We start from the raw sequence: 18,587 nt of genomic DNA, 5'->3' as shown, positions 1-18,587 counted from the left end.
TGAATGCTGTAGTTCAACTATGCAACTTGATGAGACAACTTGGATGCAGCTGCAAGGATGTGGATGCCCTGGTCTTGGGTGGGGCGGGGGCGCGCATCTGCCCCATGCGTTTCCATCAACTGAGTGATTCTTACGTGTCTTGGTGGGCATATCCAGAGTGCAGCGGAGACTGACAGCTCTTGCCCGTTCAAAATAACAGTCTGGCTTTTACTCCAGATAAATAAGGAAATACGCAATCACCAATGCATCTCCTTTCCTATTCGAGTTTGACAGAATTGTAAGCTCACAACGAGGAAAAATGAAATCTCCTATAATGACAATGTCAATGACAAGAAGAAATTAATCTCCTCACCCACATGAATGGCCTGAGGGCCTCAAAGCTTGGGCTGCATTTAAGAAATCAGAGGAGGCTCTAGGGGGATAACTGAATTTCTGAGTCAGGAAGACAACAGCGATTATTTTTTGGATGATTAGAGGAACAAACCTTTGTGGGTCTAGATAAACAGACGACAGAAGAGCCCACCTGAGATGCCAGACTTGACAAGCAGAGCCCTAAGGCCTCCGTGTTTTCTGGAAGGACAAGCACCTTGGGATGTTTATATCTTAGGCTTCTGAGCATGATTCTTAGATTTGCCTTGGAATCTCGTACCCTCAGTCTATAAACATTACTGTCTGACCCTGCACTGATGGGATGGGAAGAAGCTCCAGGGCTCACTACTCAGGGGCTTTGGACTGTTCTTAGTCAATCCCTAGATTAAAGAGACAGAAACCAGACTCTTGACACTAACAATGGTGGCTGATACGCGTTGAGAGCGTATCCGGAAAAAGTACTGTTTTTTAACTACTCCAGATTCATCTCCTAGTTCTCAGAAGCATCCTACAAGGTAGGTTACGTTCATCAAAGCCACTTTTCAGACGAGGAAATCGGGCCTGACTGATTCGAAGCATCAGGCCATGTGACCAGCCACAGCACGTTTAGGACAGGAAGCCTGGCGGCTGATCCAGAGCCCACTGCTAACCACTCTTAGCCTACACTGCTCGGTGAAGTCATCATTTGGTAGAGTTTATTCTGCAGCCCAGTCTTTGATTGTACATGGGCGCAAATACTCCCTTAAAGGGTGCAGAGGATAATCCTGAGATACTAGGGATGAAAGACATCTAACTCAGAAACAGTGTCCTGAGACTTCCCTGGTGGTCCAGTGGGTAAGACTCCGTGTTCCCAATGCAGGGGGCCCAGCTTCAATCCCTGGTCAGGGAACTAGATCCTGTATGCATGCCGCAACTAAGAGTTCGCATGCTGCAACTAAAGATCCTGCATGCCTCAACTAAGACCCAGAGCAGCCTAAATAAATAAATAAATAAATATTAAAAAAGAAAGAAAGAAAAATTGTCCTTGCACTTATAGAAAACACAAAATAAAACAGTCATGTCTCTAAAATGACTGCTAACTTAGCAAAATGGCCTAAAGAGTTCTGTGAGTGAGTTTCTGTGGAATCCAGCAGGCGGAGCCCAAGTGTGGTCCGGGATGCCTCCCCCAGATGAGGCTAAATCAATATCAACCTGAATGGCTGGTGAGACTCTTCTGGGCTCCAAACTTGTTTCTCCCTCTGGGTGCCTTATAAATGTTTCAAGAATGAATGAATGTGCCCACCTGTGCTGCCTCATTCCCGCTTTAGCCGTACTAGTCCCCTCCTGCACTTGCAGTCCATTTTCCTCAAGGCAAACAGAGTTCACACACAGTCACAGCGTTGACCAAGAGTTGACACCTGCTCCCTACGACCCGGTGTGAAACTCAAACTTGTCAGACCTTCCTTCCGGTTGTCGAATAATTGCAGGTCTTTCTCTGTTCCCTCCCTACCCCAAAACCACCATTTGCGTTGTCACAGCCATGAGACTCTTCGGTTTGCCTGTCTTTTTCCTTGGAATGGTCTCCCTCACTCTGATTATTAACATGTAGACCCTCAGGACCAGAAGGGACCTCGTGGATCAAGTCCAATCTCCTACCTGGAGCTGGAAACCTCTTTAGGACATCCCCCACCCACCATCAACCAAGCCCTGCTTTGCAAAGGATCCTTCATTCTCCACTTAAAATTATGAAAAACTTACCTCTGTTAAGAAAACTTGCCTCATTATAAATAAATGCATTCATTCCCTCACCTGTCTTTGTTTATCAGACACACTGAGTGTCTGTCACGTGCCAAGGAATGTGCTGGGCTCTGAGGGACATGAAAAGTCATGAAAAGTCACTCATGGCTCTTTAGATGGGTCTGCAGAAGAACAGCTATATGAGCAATATTATCATCATTCTGTAAGATGCACCATCAGTGTGTGCACCCAGTGCAACGCTGGGACAAAAAAGCAAAAAGTTAATGATTCCTCTCAGGAATCACGCGACTTGGTCTAGGAAGACTTTGCAGCAAAAGCACTGAAAAGCTAAGTCTGAAAGAATGAGTCTGGAATATTCAGGGCAGCCGGTGGAACAAGGTGGGCCTGGGGGCTGGGAATCTCAAGCTGACTATACACTGGTCATTCTTTCATATCCCTTGACTTCGGGGTCATAAATAATTTGTACTCATTGGAAGAGTATCTCGTACATGGTCTATGGTGAAGGGGATTGGTCTAGTCCTTTCTGAAAGCAATTTGGTAAAGTAAGTCAAGAACCATACAATGGCCCTCCTTTAGATCGAGGCATCACATCTAGGGGAGTCTATCTTGAGGAAATAATTACTAAATGTAGAAAAGGTTACATGCATGAAAATAATATATGCTGGATTGTGAAAATAGGGGAAAAATTGGAAAATGAGCCTCCAGTGTACTTCATTAGAAAATAAACTATGACCCATTCATTAGAGGGTTGATTTCTTACGCAGCTGTTGGTTTCAAAGATTATATGACAATTTGGAAATATTTATTCATATAATGCTAACCGAAAAGAGAGAAATGTGTGCACACGATCACTTTATTTTTAAAATCATAAATATTTAAAATATTTAAACGTTTAAAATACTTATTTAAAAATAATAAAAGGGGCTTAAGACATGGCACCAAAATGGTAATGAAAGTTGGGCTTGAATGAGCGAAGTTTTTGGAGACATGTTTCCTTCTTCTATTTTCAAACTTTCTGTTTTATGGTTGTTTTGTTCCCTTATAACCTGTAAGTAGTTTGCTTGTTTGTTAGTTTAATCTATGGAGTGCATTTCACTCCCTACAGTCTTGGGGTGAACTTCTTCCAGAAGCCACCAAGTCTTCTAGTTCTTGTTTATTCCTCTTCTCATTCTTTGGTAAGTGCCTGAGTCTGAACACGACATAACGTGTGTCTGTTCAGTGACAGTGGCTGACAAAGTACAGCATGTTTCCTGACACCCCACTGTCCAGGAGCCTCAAGACCATTAAGAGAAACAACAACACTTGACACTTGACACAGCTTTTGTATGTGCTACATGCTCTTCTACGCATTTCGCAGCCATTAATTCATTCTACATTGCTACGACAATCCCACGAAGTCAGGGTTAGGACTAGGGTTAGGGTTAGCCATTTACCCAAAGCTGTCCAGCTAGCTGGTGATAGAGCCAGGATCTGAACCCGAGGAGTATGGCTCCAGGGTTTCTGCTCTTAATCACTCAAGAGAGGGAGCTTTGAAATAGCCAGCTCTCTGGACAGATAGGCAGACAGGCATGCAACATCTACACAAATAACAGAGTGGTTGAGAGGAGGGACTGGACATGAAGAGGGTGCTGAAAGACAGAGCTACAGGAGTCCCCGTGTAAGCCCCTTCCTGAATGGAAGCCTCAATCTGGCAGCCATCTCTTTCTGAGAGGACGGCAGATGCAGAATGACATCTGAAATCCAAGCGGTCGTCTCTGTGTAAATATCTGGTTCAGTGCTGGAGAGGGATGAGAGGTAGCACTTAGTGAGAGGTGAAAAGCCTCAGGGAGCTGTGTGTTTACACAAACTGCGTCTTGAAATTTTCTTTGCCTATTGTTCCTTAAGCAGACATAATGATTGTTTCTTCTCTGGTGAGATTATTCAGATGACAAAGCTCAGGCTTTGCCTGGAATTTTAGAAACCCCAGGGCTATAAGAGAACTTTGTTAGCCACCTAACCTAGATCCCGTCCATCCCTCTACTCTTAATACACACACACACACATACACACACACAGATTCTTAAGAAGAGAGAGGATAAATATCAATTAGAAACAATGAGTGAGGTCCCTGGTACACAGAGGCATTAGTGATCCCCTGTTAAAAGGGATTAACCAGGGACTCCCCTGGTGGCTCAGTGGTTAAGAATCCGCCTGCCAATGCAGGGACATGGGTTTGATCCCTGCTCCAGGAAGATCCCACATGTCGCAGAGCAACTAAGCCTGTGCACCACAACTATTGAGCCTGCTCTCTAGAGCCCTGAGCCGCAACTATTGAGCCCGTGTGCCACAACTACTGAAGCCCATGTGCCTAGAGCCTGTGCTCCGCAACAAGAGAAGCCACCACAATGAGAAGCCTGTGCACTGCAACGAAGAGTAGCCCCCACTTGTAACTAGAGAAAAGCCCGTGTGCAGCAACAAGGATCCAACACAGCCAATAAATAAATAAGTAAATTTATAAAAAAAACGGGGGGGGGGGGATTAACCAGAAAAAGCAGAAGTCATTATGCAAACACAATGAGGGTCCAATGATGTGAAGTACTGAGCGATTCTTTCATTGGATCTGACTGATGTTTCTCCATCCACTCTAGACTGAGTCAACGTTTAGATGATATGTCTGCCCTCTCAGTCCTATGTTTTTAATTCATTAGTTCCAAGTCTGGGAAACAGGCTTCTCAAATATTCACCCCAATGAAACATCAGGATTATTCACAAGTAGTCAAGCGTTTGAAGGCAGCTGGTCCAAGCTGGAACTCTGCTCATGATGGAGAATGCGTGGCTTCCAAACCACGTCTGAAATGACTGTTTTCTTTCAAATATGCTACATGCACGCCTGCTTTCAAGCCTCATCCAAGAACAATCAGAGACTCTGTAACTAGAAAGCTTCCTCTTGCCCCCTACCCAAAACATCCCACCAATTTTAGAGAAAACCTGACATTTTACTCAGCCGTGCCTCATCAGAGTGAGGGTCTCTCCTATAAGCTCCTTGCCCCAAGTGTCACAGGACTACTTTACTCTTCCTTAATGGAAATTCCATCCTTAAATTTCAGACTTCCCAACTTGCCTCCCATGATAGAAACCATGGCAAGGAATCTGACAGATGACACGTCTCATTGGACAGATGAGGAGAGGCAGCCCAAAGAGAAGAGGGCACCATTTGAGTATCAAGCTGGTGATAAGTTGCTCCTAGCTCTCAATCCAGGGCTTCTTCTACCCCATCCTCCTCAATTTCCACGTGGCACTGAAGGCGACATTATGCAGCTGTGAGGCTGGGGAAGCAGCAGAGGCTGCCCCAATCATTTTCCTAACCTTCTCCCTGGCCCCTTATCTGAACCCACCCCCAGGAGAAGGAAAGCCCATGGGATCTTACTCATTTCCATGTACTCCGGCGTCAGTCCAGTGTATGGTTCCAAGCTGTAGTCTAGATCCCACTGCTCTGGATGCTTTGAATGGGAAGAGGCAGCTTCTCCAGGCTCTGTCTCATCTTTCAGCTTCCTAAATAGTTTCTTTAGCTTCCTGGAAAAGAAAGGGACCAGTCGCCAAAAGCCTCTGGAGGAGACAGTTAGTTCTGCAGACAGAAAATGAAAAACAACTAAGTTTTGATACTGGGGCCATCTCTGATCTAAGGACAGAGAGAGGAACACTAAGGAGACTGTTTTTCTCTTAAAGACAATCTCAGGAGGTCCTTTGTCAGGATAATAAAAGGATTGTCCTGCAAAGGAACAAGTTTCTTCAAATCCAAAGAAACTGAATTCTTCCCGCTGTTTGATAAGCAACAAGTGAGCTGGCCCTTCCTGTCAAACACTGAGACAGTCCTACTGTATCATGGGTGATCTGTCCACTCTCTTCATGGGGAGGATGTTTAGAAAGTACTAGAAAGATGCTATCTTTCCAGCTCAAACATTTTCAGGTCTTAATAACATAAGCAGCACATGTCCATTAAAGCCGAGCTAAACGTTGTCCATCATAGTTACGGGGTGAACTGTACCCCCCAAAATTCACATGTTGAAGTTCTAAGTCCCAATGTGACTGAAGATGAAGACAGAGCTTTTAGGAAGTAATTAAGGTTAAATGGGGTCCTAAAGGTGGGTCCTAACCCAAAGGATTGTTTGCCTTGTAAGAAAAGGAAGAGAAAGCCATCTCTCTCTACCACGTGAGGTCACAGTGAGGAGACGGTCATCTGAAAGCCAGGAAGAAGGTTCCTACTAGAACTCAAACTCTGCCAGGCCTTACCTTGGATTTTCCAGCCTCCAGAAGGGTGAGAAAATACATTTCTGTTGTTTAAGCCACCCCGTCTATGGTATTAGTTATGGCAGCCTGAGTAGACTAAGTCAGCCACATTTAGGACGTTTTTGGTCTAGAATGATAACAAGATAATGACGGCCCAGCCTCTCAGGGTTGGTATGAGTATGAAGTAAAACAATGTTTATACCATCCTTACACAGTATCTGGACATAGTAAGCATTCAATAGATGAGAGCTACTATTATTTTTAATATTAAATGCTAAGATATGCCTGCAGGTACAATCTTTTCATCTCTCCCACTGATACACAATACATAGAGAATGAAATTAGGATAAGAAGTGAGGTCCCAGTTCTGCTGATTGCTCTAAGGGAAAGTCTCTAGGAGACAGTGGAAGGATAACTAATAGCAGAACAGTCAGAAGCATAGACTTAAAATGCTTAAAGGATAGATAGTCAGTGGGAAGTTGTTGTATAACAAAGGGAGTCCAACTCAAGGATGGAAGATGCCTTAGAGGACTGGGGCGGGGAGGGTGGGGGGGACTCGAGGAGGGGGGGAGTCAAGGAGGGGAGGGAATACGGGGATATGTGTATAAAAACAGATGATTGAACTTGGTGTACCCCCCAAAAAATAATAAATTAATTAATTAATTTAAAAAAATGCTTAAAGGGATTGTGCCTATAGTTTAAGGTAATTATTACCATTTTATAGCTAAGAAGACTGAGTGGCTGGGAGTTGCTTCCAGTCCAAAGCCTGGTATAAGGACCCAGGTCTTCTGGCTCTGGCCCAGGTTTCTTTCCCTCCACAATTCATGGTCAAGGTCTCCATGAAGGAGACTTGGGATTGACACACACAATTCGTGAGAGCAAGAACCAGAAAGAGAAGGGGAACTAAGAGGATGGGACGCAGAAGGTCAACTTTACCTCCCAAGTGAGTCTTCATCCACTCCTTTGTTCGAACTTGCTTGTGGCTATTGCTCATTCAGGAAAAATTCTGATTTTTTTGTCTTTATCTTATAGTTCCTGATAATTATAAATTGAAATCTCAGCTCTTTATTCCCTAGTGTTTGACCCTGTGCAAATCAATCTCTTTAGCCTCCATTTCCTCCTTAATAAATGAGGATAACTCTAAAAGATAGGTCCTAGAATCAATTCAATGAGATAAAGTATATAAAGGCAATTTGTTTTTTGTTTTTTGTTTTAATAGGCTTTATTTTTAGAGCAGTTTTAGGCTCACGGCAAAATCGAGAGGAAGGTACAGAGATTTCCCTTACATCTCCTGCCCCACCAATGCACAGCCTCCCCAGTTATCAACATCTCCCACCAGAGTAGTGGATTTGTCACAACTGATGAACCTGCATTGACCCATCATCTGCCAGAGTCCATAGTTTACATTAGAATTTACTCTTTGTGTTGTACATTCTATGGGTTTGGACAAATGTATAACAATGCATATCTGTCATTATAATATCATACAGAGTAGTTTCACTGTCCTAAAAATCCTCTGTGTTTCACCTATTCATCCCTCCCTCCCCCAAACCTTTGCCCATTTTGTCTTGGGTTATTTGTCTTTTTGTTGTAGACTTGTAACAGTTCTTTATATAGCTTGGAGACTAGTCCCTTACCAATTATATGATAGCAGATATTGTCTCTATTTTGTGGGCACATATAGGTTTTGTTTTTTTTTTAATTTTATTTTTTTTGGGGGGGTACATCAGGTTCAATCATCTGTTTTTATACACATATCCCCGTATTCCCTCCCTTCCTTGACTCCCCCGCCTCAAATCCCCGCCACCCTCCCTGCCCCAGTCCTCTAAGGCATCTTCCATGCTCGAGTTGGACTCCCTTTGTTATACAACAACTTCCCACTGACTATTTTACAGTTGGTAGTATATATATGTCTGTGCTACTCTCTCGCTTCGTCTCAGCTTCCCCTTCACCCTCCGCCCCCTCCCATACCTCGAGTTCTCCAGTCCATTCTCTGTATCTGCATCCTTATTGTCACTGAGTTCATCAGTACCATTTTTAGATTCCATATATGTGAGTTAGCATACAATATTTGTCCTTCTCTTTCTGACTTACTTCACTATGTATGACAGATTGTAGTTCTATCCACCTCATTACATATAGCTCCATCTCATCCCTTTTTATAGCTGAGTAATATTCCATTGTATATATATGCCACATCTTCTGTATCCATTCATTTGTTGATGGGCATTTAGGTTGCTTCCATGTCCTGGCTATTGTAAATAGTGCTGCAATAAACATTATGGTACATGTTTCTTTTGGGATTATGGTTTTCTTTGGATATATGCCCAGGAGTGGGATTACTGGATCACATGGTAGTTCTATTTGTAGTTTTTTAAGGAACCTCCAAACTGTTTTCCATAGTGGCTGTACCAACTTACAGTCCCACCAACAGTGCAGGAGACTTCCCTTTTCTCCACACCCTCTCCAACATTTGTTGTTTCCAGACTTTGTGATGATGGCCATTCTGATTGGTGTGAGCTGATACCTCATTGTGGCTTTGACTTGCATTTCTCTGATGACTAGTGATGTTGAGCATCTTTTCATGTGTTTGTTGGCCATCTGTATGTCTTCTTTGGAGAAATGTCTATTTAGGTCTTCTGCCCATTTGTGGATTGGGTTATTTGCTTTTTTGGTGTTAAGCTTCATGAGCTGCTTGTATATTTTGGAGGTTAATCCTTTGTCCGTTGTTTCATAGGCAATTATTTTTTCCCATTCTGAGGGTTGCCTTCTAGTCTTGTTTATGGTTTCTTTTGCTGTGCAAAAGCTTTTAAGTTTCATGAGGTCCCATTTGTTTATTCTTGATTTTATTTCCCTGATTCTAGGAGGTGGGTCAAAAAGGATCTTGCTTTGATGTATGTCATAGAGTGTTCTGCCTATGTTTTCCTCTAGGAGTTTTATAGTGTCTGGCCTTACATGTAGGTCTTTAATCCATTTGGAGTTTATTTTTGTGTATGGTGTTAGGAAGTGTTCTAATTTCATTCTTTTACATGTTGCTGTCCAATTTTCCCAGCACCACTTATTGAAGAGGCTGTCTTTTTTCCATTGTATACTCGTGCCTCCTTTGTCAAAGATAAGGTGCCCATATGTGTTTGGGCTTACTTCTGAGTTCTCTATTCTGTTCCATTGATCGTCCTTTCTATTTTTGTGCCAGTACCATACTGTCTTGATCACTATGGCCTTGTAGTATAGTTTGAAGTCAGGAAGCCTGATTCCACCAACTCCATTTTTCCTTCTCAAGATTGTTTTGGCTATTCAGGGTCTTTTGCATTTCCATACAAATCGTAAGATTTCTTGCTCTAGTTCTGTGAAAAATGCCATTGGTAATTTGATCGGGATTGCATTGAATCTGTAAATTGCTTATAAAGGCAATTTGAATAGCAACCATGATTGGAAAAAGGTAACCACTCAATAACTGTTAACTATCATTAATGTAAATAAAATAAAATAAAATAAAGGGACTGTGAAGTCCATGCTCCATCCAGATGCAAGAATCCTCCTGCCACACACATCCTCACACAAGACCATCCAACCCCTGTGTAGCTATTTCCAGAGGAGCACTCTCGAAATCATTAGGCATCTCATTCTACTGTTAGAAAGTGTTCTGGCAGGAAGTAGAAACCCAACGGTTCAAAATAATGTTTTGATTGGTGTCTTGTCTAATACTACTTGCCATCAAGAAGCTGTAGTATTGTATAGTGGGTAATTGACTTTTGATGTCAGAAAATCATTGCTTAAAACCCAGTTTCACATCTCCCCAGCTATATTTTCTTGGGCAAGTTATGAAAACTCCATAAGCTTTAGTTTTCTTATCTATAAGATGAGAAAATAAATATTAACTAGCCCACAAGGTCAGTTGAAGGAGATAATGTGTGTAACATGCTTAATTTAGGGCTTAATGGTACATGCCAAAAACTCCATAAATATATCTGTCATTGTTCTTATCGTCATCCTCATCCTCATTATCACAGGAGGATCTAAAGAATGAGTTGGGTTTCATAGAAGCAACAGTAAAATAAAATATTTCACAGTAAGATAGCAAGCAATAATTCTGTGGTCATAAGAAATTAAGAAAAGCTAGATGAAGCCTAAAGATTCTGAAGCCAAATAGTATGAACTGGCTGAGGAAAGGATGAAGAAAAACCATGAAGAAGAAAAACCATGAAGGAGAGACAAAAAAAGGAGGAAGGAAAAGAAGGGAGGGAGAGAGGGAAGGAGGAAGGGAAGTCCTAGAACCAGAACTCAAATTGAGACTTTTCCTCCAGGTACCAGTAATCAGAAAACTCGGCCACGTATTTAGTAAAGAATAGTAAATAGTTTTAATTAAACATGGAAAATTAAACACATGCATATATCTCTGTCCACTTCTGAAATGCTACTAAAATGATAGTGAGTGAATTTTAAAATGTATATAGCCATGAGGTTAAAGAAAATAGTCATGAATACAGTAGAGTATGTGAGGTATTAATGAATATCTTGGAAGATGAACAGTGAATGAAGGAGTTAGCAAAGCTATGTTGGCTGAATACCAAGTGCCTACAGTGGAAGGTGGCGGGGAAAAGCAAGTCAACTCATGCTGCAAAATCTCAGAAAGTCTCAGGAATTGCGGGCATCAGGTATCACCAAAGGCAGGGGTAGTGATTAGTCAATGCACTATACACAGAGGAACAGTAGACCCTAATGTCTCTGCCCACTCGTTTTGCCCAAGTGACCACCAATTCCCAATACCAACGGAAGCAAAAAATTTATTCAGAGAAGAAAAGGAACCAGGGAAACTCTGGGTCTGAAATAAATCCAATAAAATGATAGGAAGTTAAAAATCAATAACCTCTCAGGGAAAAAAAAGAAAACAGAACCAAAGACATATATGGGCAAGAGGAAAGAAAAGAGAAGGAAATTAATCTATGAACTTCAACATTTAATCAGAGAGAGAAGACAGAGAAAATGGTGGGGAAGAAACTACACAAGAAATCTAAGAAAATCTCCAGGAGGTGAAGGACATGTACTTTTTTTTTTTAATTTTTTTGGCCACACCACACAGCATTTGGGATCTTAGCTCCCCAACTAGGGATCGAACCTGTACCCCCAGCATTAAAAGTGCAGAGTCTTAACCACTGGACCGCCAGGGAAGTCCTAGGACATGCACTTTCTGATTGTAAGGACCTACTCACCAAAATGATGAAAGAAAAGGACCTCTACCAAAGCACATCACCCTGAGACTTCAGAACTCTAGGAAGAAGAAAAAGAATTCTAACAGCTTCCAGGTCCAGACGGACAAAGGTAGATTCTCTAAAATTTATCTGAAGTAAAAAAGATATTAGAATTCTCAACATCAGCCCTTTATGACAGACAACTCCTGGGAAATGTATTAACATTGAGAAGGCAAATGATTTTTACCATAGGATTTTATACCTAGCCAAAGTATACCACAAATGCAAAAGCAGAATAAAGACATTTTCAAACATGCAAGTTTTCAAAAAAGATATATTTCTATGCCTCCATTCTCATGAAGTTCCTGGAGGATGAATTTCACCAACCAAGGATATAGAGGAAGAGAGAAAAAAGCATGGAATCTGGCAAACGAAGAATCCACCAGAAAAAGTGCTGGACCTAACAAGGATTGATAGCTGTATGGAAGGTTTAGTGAACAAACAGTTCTGAACTGAATAGGATAATGGAGGATTCCTAAAGGACGGTCTCAAGGAAAAGAATGTGACCAATAAGACATCTGATGTGTTAAAAAAGAATGAAATATTGCCACTGGCAGCAACATGGATGAACCTAGAGAATATCATACTAACTGAAGTAAGTCAGAGAAAGACAAATATGATATCACTTATATGTGTAATCTAAAAAATAATACAGGGACTTCCTGGAGGTCCAGTGATTTAGACTCCATGCTCCCAATGCAGAGGGCCTGCATTTGATCCCTGATCAGAGAATTGGATCCCACATTCTGTAACAAAGATCCTGAGTGCTGCAACACCTGGCGCAGCCAAATAAATAAATAAATAAATAAATAAATAAATAAATTTTAAAACTAATAAAAAATAAAAACAATGAATCTATTCAAAAACAGAAACAGACTCACAGACATAGAAAACAAACTTATGATTACCAAAGGGGAAAGGGGCGGGGAGGGATAAATTAGGAGTTTGGGATTAGTGGATACAAACTGTTACCTAAAATAAACAACAAGGATTTACTATATAAAACATGGAACTATATTCAATGTCTTATAGTAACATACAGTGAAAAATGATCTGAAAATGAATATACTTATATGTATATTTTTATGTATATATATATATATATGGCTGAATCACTTTGCTGTACACCTGAAACTAACACAATATTGCAAATAAACTGTATTTCAATTCTTAAAAATGATAAGGCAAAACCAAAAAAGAAAAGCAAAGACATCTGATGTGTTTAACAAGGTAATTCAGCTGGGAAAGTAGACACAAATAAGTGTTGCCAATATTGTGTAGTGACTATATAAAGGGAGAAATTTAGGGAATTACGGGCAACCTAACCTACAAGTTTTCCCTGGGGAAGAGCTGTGTAAACCAACCGAAGAATGAAAGATGATAGAAGCAGCATGGGAAAGAGAGAGAGCGGTGACAGGGGAAGGTGTCTTCTAGGCAAATGGATTTATCTGTGCAACAGCCAAAGACAGTGTGACAATGGCTCACTGCAGGGACTGGAAGGAATTCAAAATGCTCGGAGCATAAAGTAGGAGAGCGAAAGTGATGAAAGATGACTTTAGAGGTAGCGCAAGTTCATGAAGATGACCTTGGAAGCCATCTGGATGCAGGGGATCAAGTGAGAGAGCAGGGCAGCAGAGGCCAGGACGATTGCCATGGACATGAAGGGGAGTAGAGGGGTCGAGGCATGTTTAGGAGGTGGGGTTAAGGAGCTGGTGGGGAACTGCATGTGGAAAGGGAAGAGGATGATTCCCGAGTCCCAGGCGGTGTGTGTGGATGGTGGCAGAGCTGGCTAAGCTGGGGGACACAAGAGAAGAGGGGGAGGAGGAATTGTGAAATGAAGGGTCCCATGGGACAATTAAGTAGGGACTATGTGGTCTAGGAAGCAGGTATATGTGGCCTAGAGCTCTGAAAACAGGTCAGGGTTAGAGCTGGAGACCCAGAGAGAACAATGGAAATCCTAGCAATGAACACCTCCTGTGGATGGAGCGGAGGGGAAAGAGCCTTCAGAGGGCAAGGAAAGAGCAGTCATGGGAACAGATACTCAACTGCGAGACTCTGTGGCAAAGAAGGCAGGGGCAGAGGGCAGCTTGAGGAAGGAGCCCACGGTCAGCCGTGCAATACGCCATGGGTGGGTCCAAAAAGCCACAAATGATTCTTAGGAAACCCCCTTCCCAAGAGTTTCCTTCCTGGAAATCTCAGTGCCCGTTAAAAACATTAATAAAGGAAGTCCCTCGAGAGCAGGATTTAACAGGAATCCTGCACATTGTATAACACACAGATGGGGCATTTGGAAAACGTCAGATTATGATTCCGACCGTATGATGCACTCGCTTGTTAAAATAACTCCTTTGATGTTACCCCCGTCTCCTTTTCATATGCTCTTTCTCTGTCCCTTGTTAATGCAAGTCTGAGAAACTCTGTCCAGAAGGCTCCGAGCCGTTCCCCTGGTTGTGCCCCCACAGGCTCACCCTGAGACCACGGTGGTCATCGGTCACACCTTGTCCTCCAGGCCACGGGGACCGGGGCCCCGGGCAGTCCTCCATGGACCCTGGCTCCACAGACCTCGAGCCTCATGAAAGAAGGCAGAACCAAGCCCAGAAGGGGCCAAAGAAGAGAGACACATTAACCTCGGAGCTGGGTATTCCTCTTCTTGACATAGGACAGGATCCAAATTTGTTCCTTAAACCTCTGATTCACAGCCAGATTCCACTGCACTGAGGGGAACACACAGCCTCCTTTGCCTGTGATGGTTTTAAAGAGAGACTGTTTTATGTCTTGAAATACAATATTTATCCCATTTATCACAAAAAGAAGAAAGTTTATGAAATCTTCCTGGCTGTGTCCAGGGGTATGTTGTAGCTATTTGGGGAGCTGATCCGGTGCTTCTAACAAGAATAGGGACTGGGGGACATTTTGCCAGTAGAAGTATTAATCCATCTGCTCTGTCCATCTCAGATGTTGCTTAGGAAAGAACCTAGCACCTGACAAAGACAGCATTTACCCTCTCTCTCTCTCTCTCTCTCTCTCTCTCTCTCTCTCACACACACACACACACACACACAAACACACACACATTCGTCTCTCTGAATGATTAAAGACCATTTCCGATTTTGCTTCACGGAAGACTGGAGCTGAGTTTGAGATAAAATTATAGCGAGGACTTGGGATGCGCTGTGGTGTGTTTTGGGGCACCATGCTGTTTGGATCCAAAGTCCATTTTGCGCAAACACATAAGGGAAACGTGGCAGGTGGCGGGGGGGGGGGGGGGTGAAGATGAGGAAAATCCCCATCAACAGGCCAGGTAATAAATAGCACAAGATCAGATTCTGCCCTGCTGCCAGTCATGTCTGAAGTCATCTCAGAAGGAGCTGCCAGTGAGCATTATCCTGGGGCCCAGTTGTGTTGAAACCCACCTGGCTGCCCCCTGGAAAGCATCTGTTGCAACTGTGTCAAGCCCGAGGAGCCTGGGGTTGCATAAGTAGGGAGAGTTCAAGGCCACACCACACGACTTCAGTTTCATCTAGTATCAGATCCTCATTGGTCACAGAGCTGCCCTTAAAGCACCTACTGCCTCCAGTTTTGCTGTCTCCTCTGAAAGCACTTCATTTTCTCATCTCCAGGGGCTCTGAAGCAGGCCTAGCAAAAGTGGGACACACTTCTGTCTGGATGATGCCTGGACAGAGCTGGCCTTTGGTGGTGGCCCTGTCTGGGGCACCTGCCAGATTTAAAGGTAACAAGGAAGAGGTCTGGAAGCTGAAGACACTTATCCGGGTACCAAAGGGCAGGTGTACAGTACAGTACAGTACCAGGTGGACATGCCTAGTATCTGTGCAGCCCCGGGGAGATCTGTGGGGTTAAGAGGTAGTAACATTGCTCTAAGCCAATATCTCCCAAGTGAAGGACACAGTCCACTAGCAGTACATGTGATGTTTTTGGAAGGTCAGTAGACTTGGCCTTACATCTAGAGCACCTGGAAGAACTATTCCCTTCACCGCCCTCAGCTCGTCCCTCTGATTGTAGTATAGAAGAAAATCCCAGTCTCTTACTAGCACCCTTTTAACAACGCCCCAGGACTCGCACAACTTCTTTTTCAATAAAGAGAATGCAGATCTTAGGCTAATGTCATTGATTAATAATGGATCATTTTTATTGTATTTCTTTCTACTGTAAGTTGCTATTCACAGTATCTGACAGTGTTAGTTTTCCATTTTCAGAAATATGATGGATTTAAATAAAAAGTGAACTGGTTTAGAGAAAATTAATATGCAAATCGCTATCTAGGTAGATAATGGAAAACAATTAAAAAGTTGGCTGACAAATGAATAAAGGTTGGGAAACAATCTAATTGAGGGAGCCTGCTGGGATGGTAGACTTGAGAAGCCACCAAAATCGTAGTGGTGGTGCTTTTTGCAACTCACATGCATGCACACAGAATCTAAGGAAAACGCTGCATTCTCAGGGGGATACATAAATTAGAGCTGACTACCAGGCTTACTAACAAAGGTCAACTCAATAGTCTTTAACATTTCAAAATTTTCTTTGGAAGAACCCCAGAAAATTGCTTTCAGAAGTAGATAATAAACATGAAAGATGATCAATCTTGTGTGTATAATCATATTTTTTACTCCAAATATTCTTATCCAGTATGATCACCTACCTAACCAGACTTGCTTCTGTTTTTAAAAACCAAGTCTGGCCTTGAACATCAATATTTATCTCCCTGAGGGAAATAATTGGATGCAGGCTCTGAAGGTACCAAAGAGCAACCATGAACCACAAGCCATGGGTCCCAGAACAGAAGAGAAAAACACTGTTCCTGAGAAGGTCTTTTCAGCTCACTCCCTGGACTTGAAACACTCAGAGAGCATCCGTTGTAAACATAAAAGGTAATGACACTCTATAACACCTTGGCTACCTGTAACCCCCAAGAATGCTTCTTCCTTACCTGGATGCCCACATTTCCTCTTTTCTAGACAGCTGAGCTTATATCCAAGCTGTATTTTTACGTAACCATGTGTCTTTCTAGAAATAACTTTCCCAAGGTCTCCCAGTGAGTATATTGTCATGCCTGGATTTAAACCCAGAGCTGTTGAACAATCTCTGCCCTACAGAGATGTGTTGCCTCCACCAAAGAGTTAAAGACCACTGGGTCTAGTTTTTATAATTTACTCTATTCCTTTCTCACCGTCAGGTTCAACTGTCATTTCTCTTCTGCCCAGAAAAGACTACCCTTTTTTCTTGGTTATTTCATGTTTCTCAACTCTGTCATACGTAAGGATACTGACAGGTGCCTGAGCTCTGGATCAGATGGATCTAATCTACTAAGAGTGGGCTCTGAGTGGGACACGGAATAATCATAATCGCAGTGCTTTTAGGAGAACAAACTCAAATCACAACCTGCAGAATTACAGAGAGCTTTGAAGATAAAAGACTGTAGGGCTTGGTGGAATAACTTTCACTCTACATCCTTGAACTCAACTACACAGGACATATGTGTCCACTAACAGACTAGGAACTAAAATGAGGAAAAATCTTTTACAAGAGAAGTGACTTGTATTGGAATCAGCAGTGATCAGTTTCATTGAATAGAGAGGTTCACAGAATGCTAGAGCAGAAATGACAATACCTTAGAGATTATTACATTATTACATATTAAATATATATTAGATCCTGTTATACATTATGTATTATTATATATTATTATATCCTTTTCATCAAGACACGAGGATAATGAGACATAGGAAGTGACTTGCTCAGAGCTTTATGAATTAATATGCAAATATCATCAATTAAAGTGTGGCACAGTAAACACACATCAAGAACAAGGATGAAAATTTAGCCTTCAAGGAAAATAGCTGTGTGTAGGTTTCATCTATCATGGAGCTGATGGAGTTGATGGGTAGGAAACATCCAACCTACTGTCCAAAGACATGACTAAGTTCTTGCCTCTCTTACACTCTAAAAAAGACTTCTGGGTCCAGAGTGGATGGGCTAAGTGGTAGAGCAGATGCCTGGGAATGAAAGAATGGGCATCTCATGCCCGCAAGCTGTCTCCAATTCCATTCCATGTACTGGAAAGACAGGTGTCTTCCCCAGATGTTTGGAGGCGATTGCAGCAGTGGTGGAGGAGCTGGGCTCATGGCTTCAAAGGAGCCAGATGTGGCTTTGGCACATCTCTTTTGGTCTGTATATTTTCTGGATGTTTGTCCATAACAAACGTGTTCTCTCTGAGATGGTAAGCTCCTAGACCACAGTGACCGTGTGTCTCACCAGCTTTGCCTGATGACTATCACTGAGTGGGTTTCAATCAGAAAGCTGAGAGCAGGGTGCTGTTTCAGAGGGTCGGGTTCTCGAGATTGATGATTTCCCAACTGATGACTAGTGGCTGCCTTAAGCAGAGAGAGATGCCCAGACCATGTTCTCCTCCATCTCCTCCAAGAAAAAGCACATGCCCAAGTGCCCCCTGAGTTTGTTCCAGTATGGGGACAGAAAAACAGCCTAAATTGACGACGGGGCATGGTGAGACTCATTCTGAGGACTAGGATGGCAAAGTCTTAGGAGCGAATGTTCTGGATTTTCATTCCTCAAAGTAGGGCTCTCATGAAAAAGGGTTTTCTTTCCAGATAAATTGGATTTTCTCCATTATAACTTTAGCTCTCTAAGTGTATTTCTGAGTAAGACCAAAGAATAGCCTTCCCTGGGGACCTTTCAGACAGTCACAGCCCCCGATGGGAGCAGTGACTGGTGTAGCTTTTCCTGGAGAAAGGAACTGGATCATATACATCTGCTAATGGTTCCAATCAGCCCAAGGAACATAGGGTTCAGCAACTGAAAGAGATTCTGGGCTCTTGCCCTTGCCATGACCCTGGTACGCCCCAAGACTGGTCAGGGGACCACCACCTTCTCTTCTCCTGAAGCAACACCTGAGTCAGGAAGTGTTCTGATAAACCTGAGTCAGCCTGTTGT

The 18,587-nt window shown here is 42.7% G+C and overlaps 1 protein-coding gene across 8 annotated transcripts in view; it reads right to left on the bottom strand.

Annotated features, from left to right (window-relative positions):
• The window catches only part of ANO2 (anoctamin 2), a 357,498-nt gene that overhangs the window by 30,526 nt on the left and 308,385 nt on the right, over window positions 1-18,587 (bottom strand). For 7 of the 8 annotated variants that reach the window (XM_057702096.1, XM_057702095.1, XM_057702097.1 and 4 more), the window contains one exon: window positions 5,513-5,658. In XM_057702096.1, coding sequence (XP_057558079.1) covers window positions 5,513-5,658 — 146 coding nt within the window. Of the gene's footprint in view, window positions 1-3,712; window positions 3,884-5,512; window positions 5,659-18,587 lie in introns of those variants that run through there. The other variant, XM_057702101.1, reaches the window with a different exon arrangement.

Source organism: Hippopotamus amphibius, chromosome 12 (genome assembly GCF_030028045.1).
Source record: "Hippopotamus amphibius kiboko isolate mHipAmp2 chromosome 12, mHipAmp2.hap2, whole genome shotgun sequence".
Lineage (NCBI taxonomy): Eukaryota > Metazoa > Chordata > Mammalia > Artiodactyla > Hippopotamidae > Hippopotamus > Hippopotamus amphibius.
This window is presented reverse-complemented; position numbering and strand designations above follow the sequence as displayed.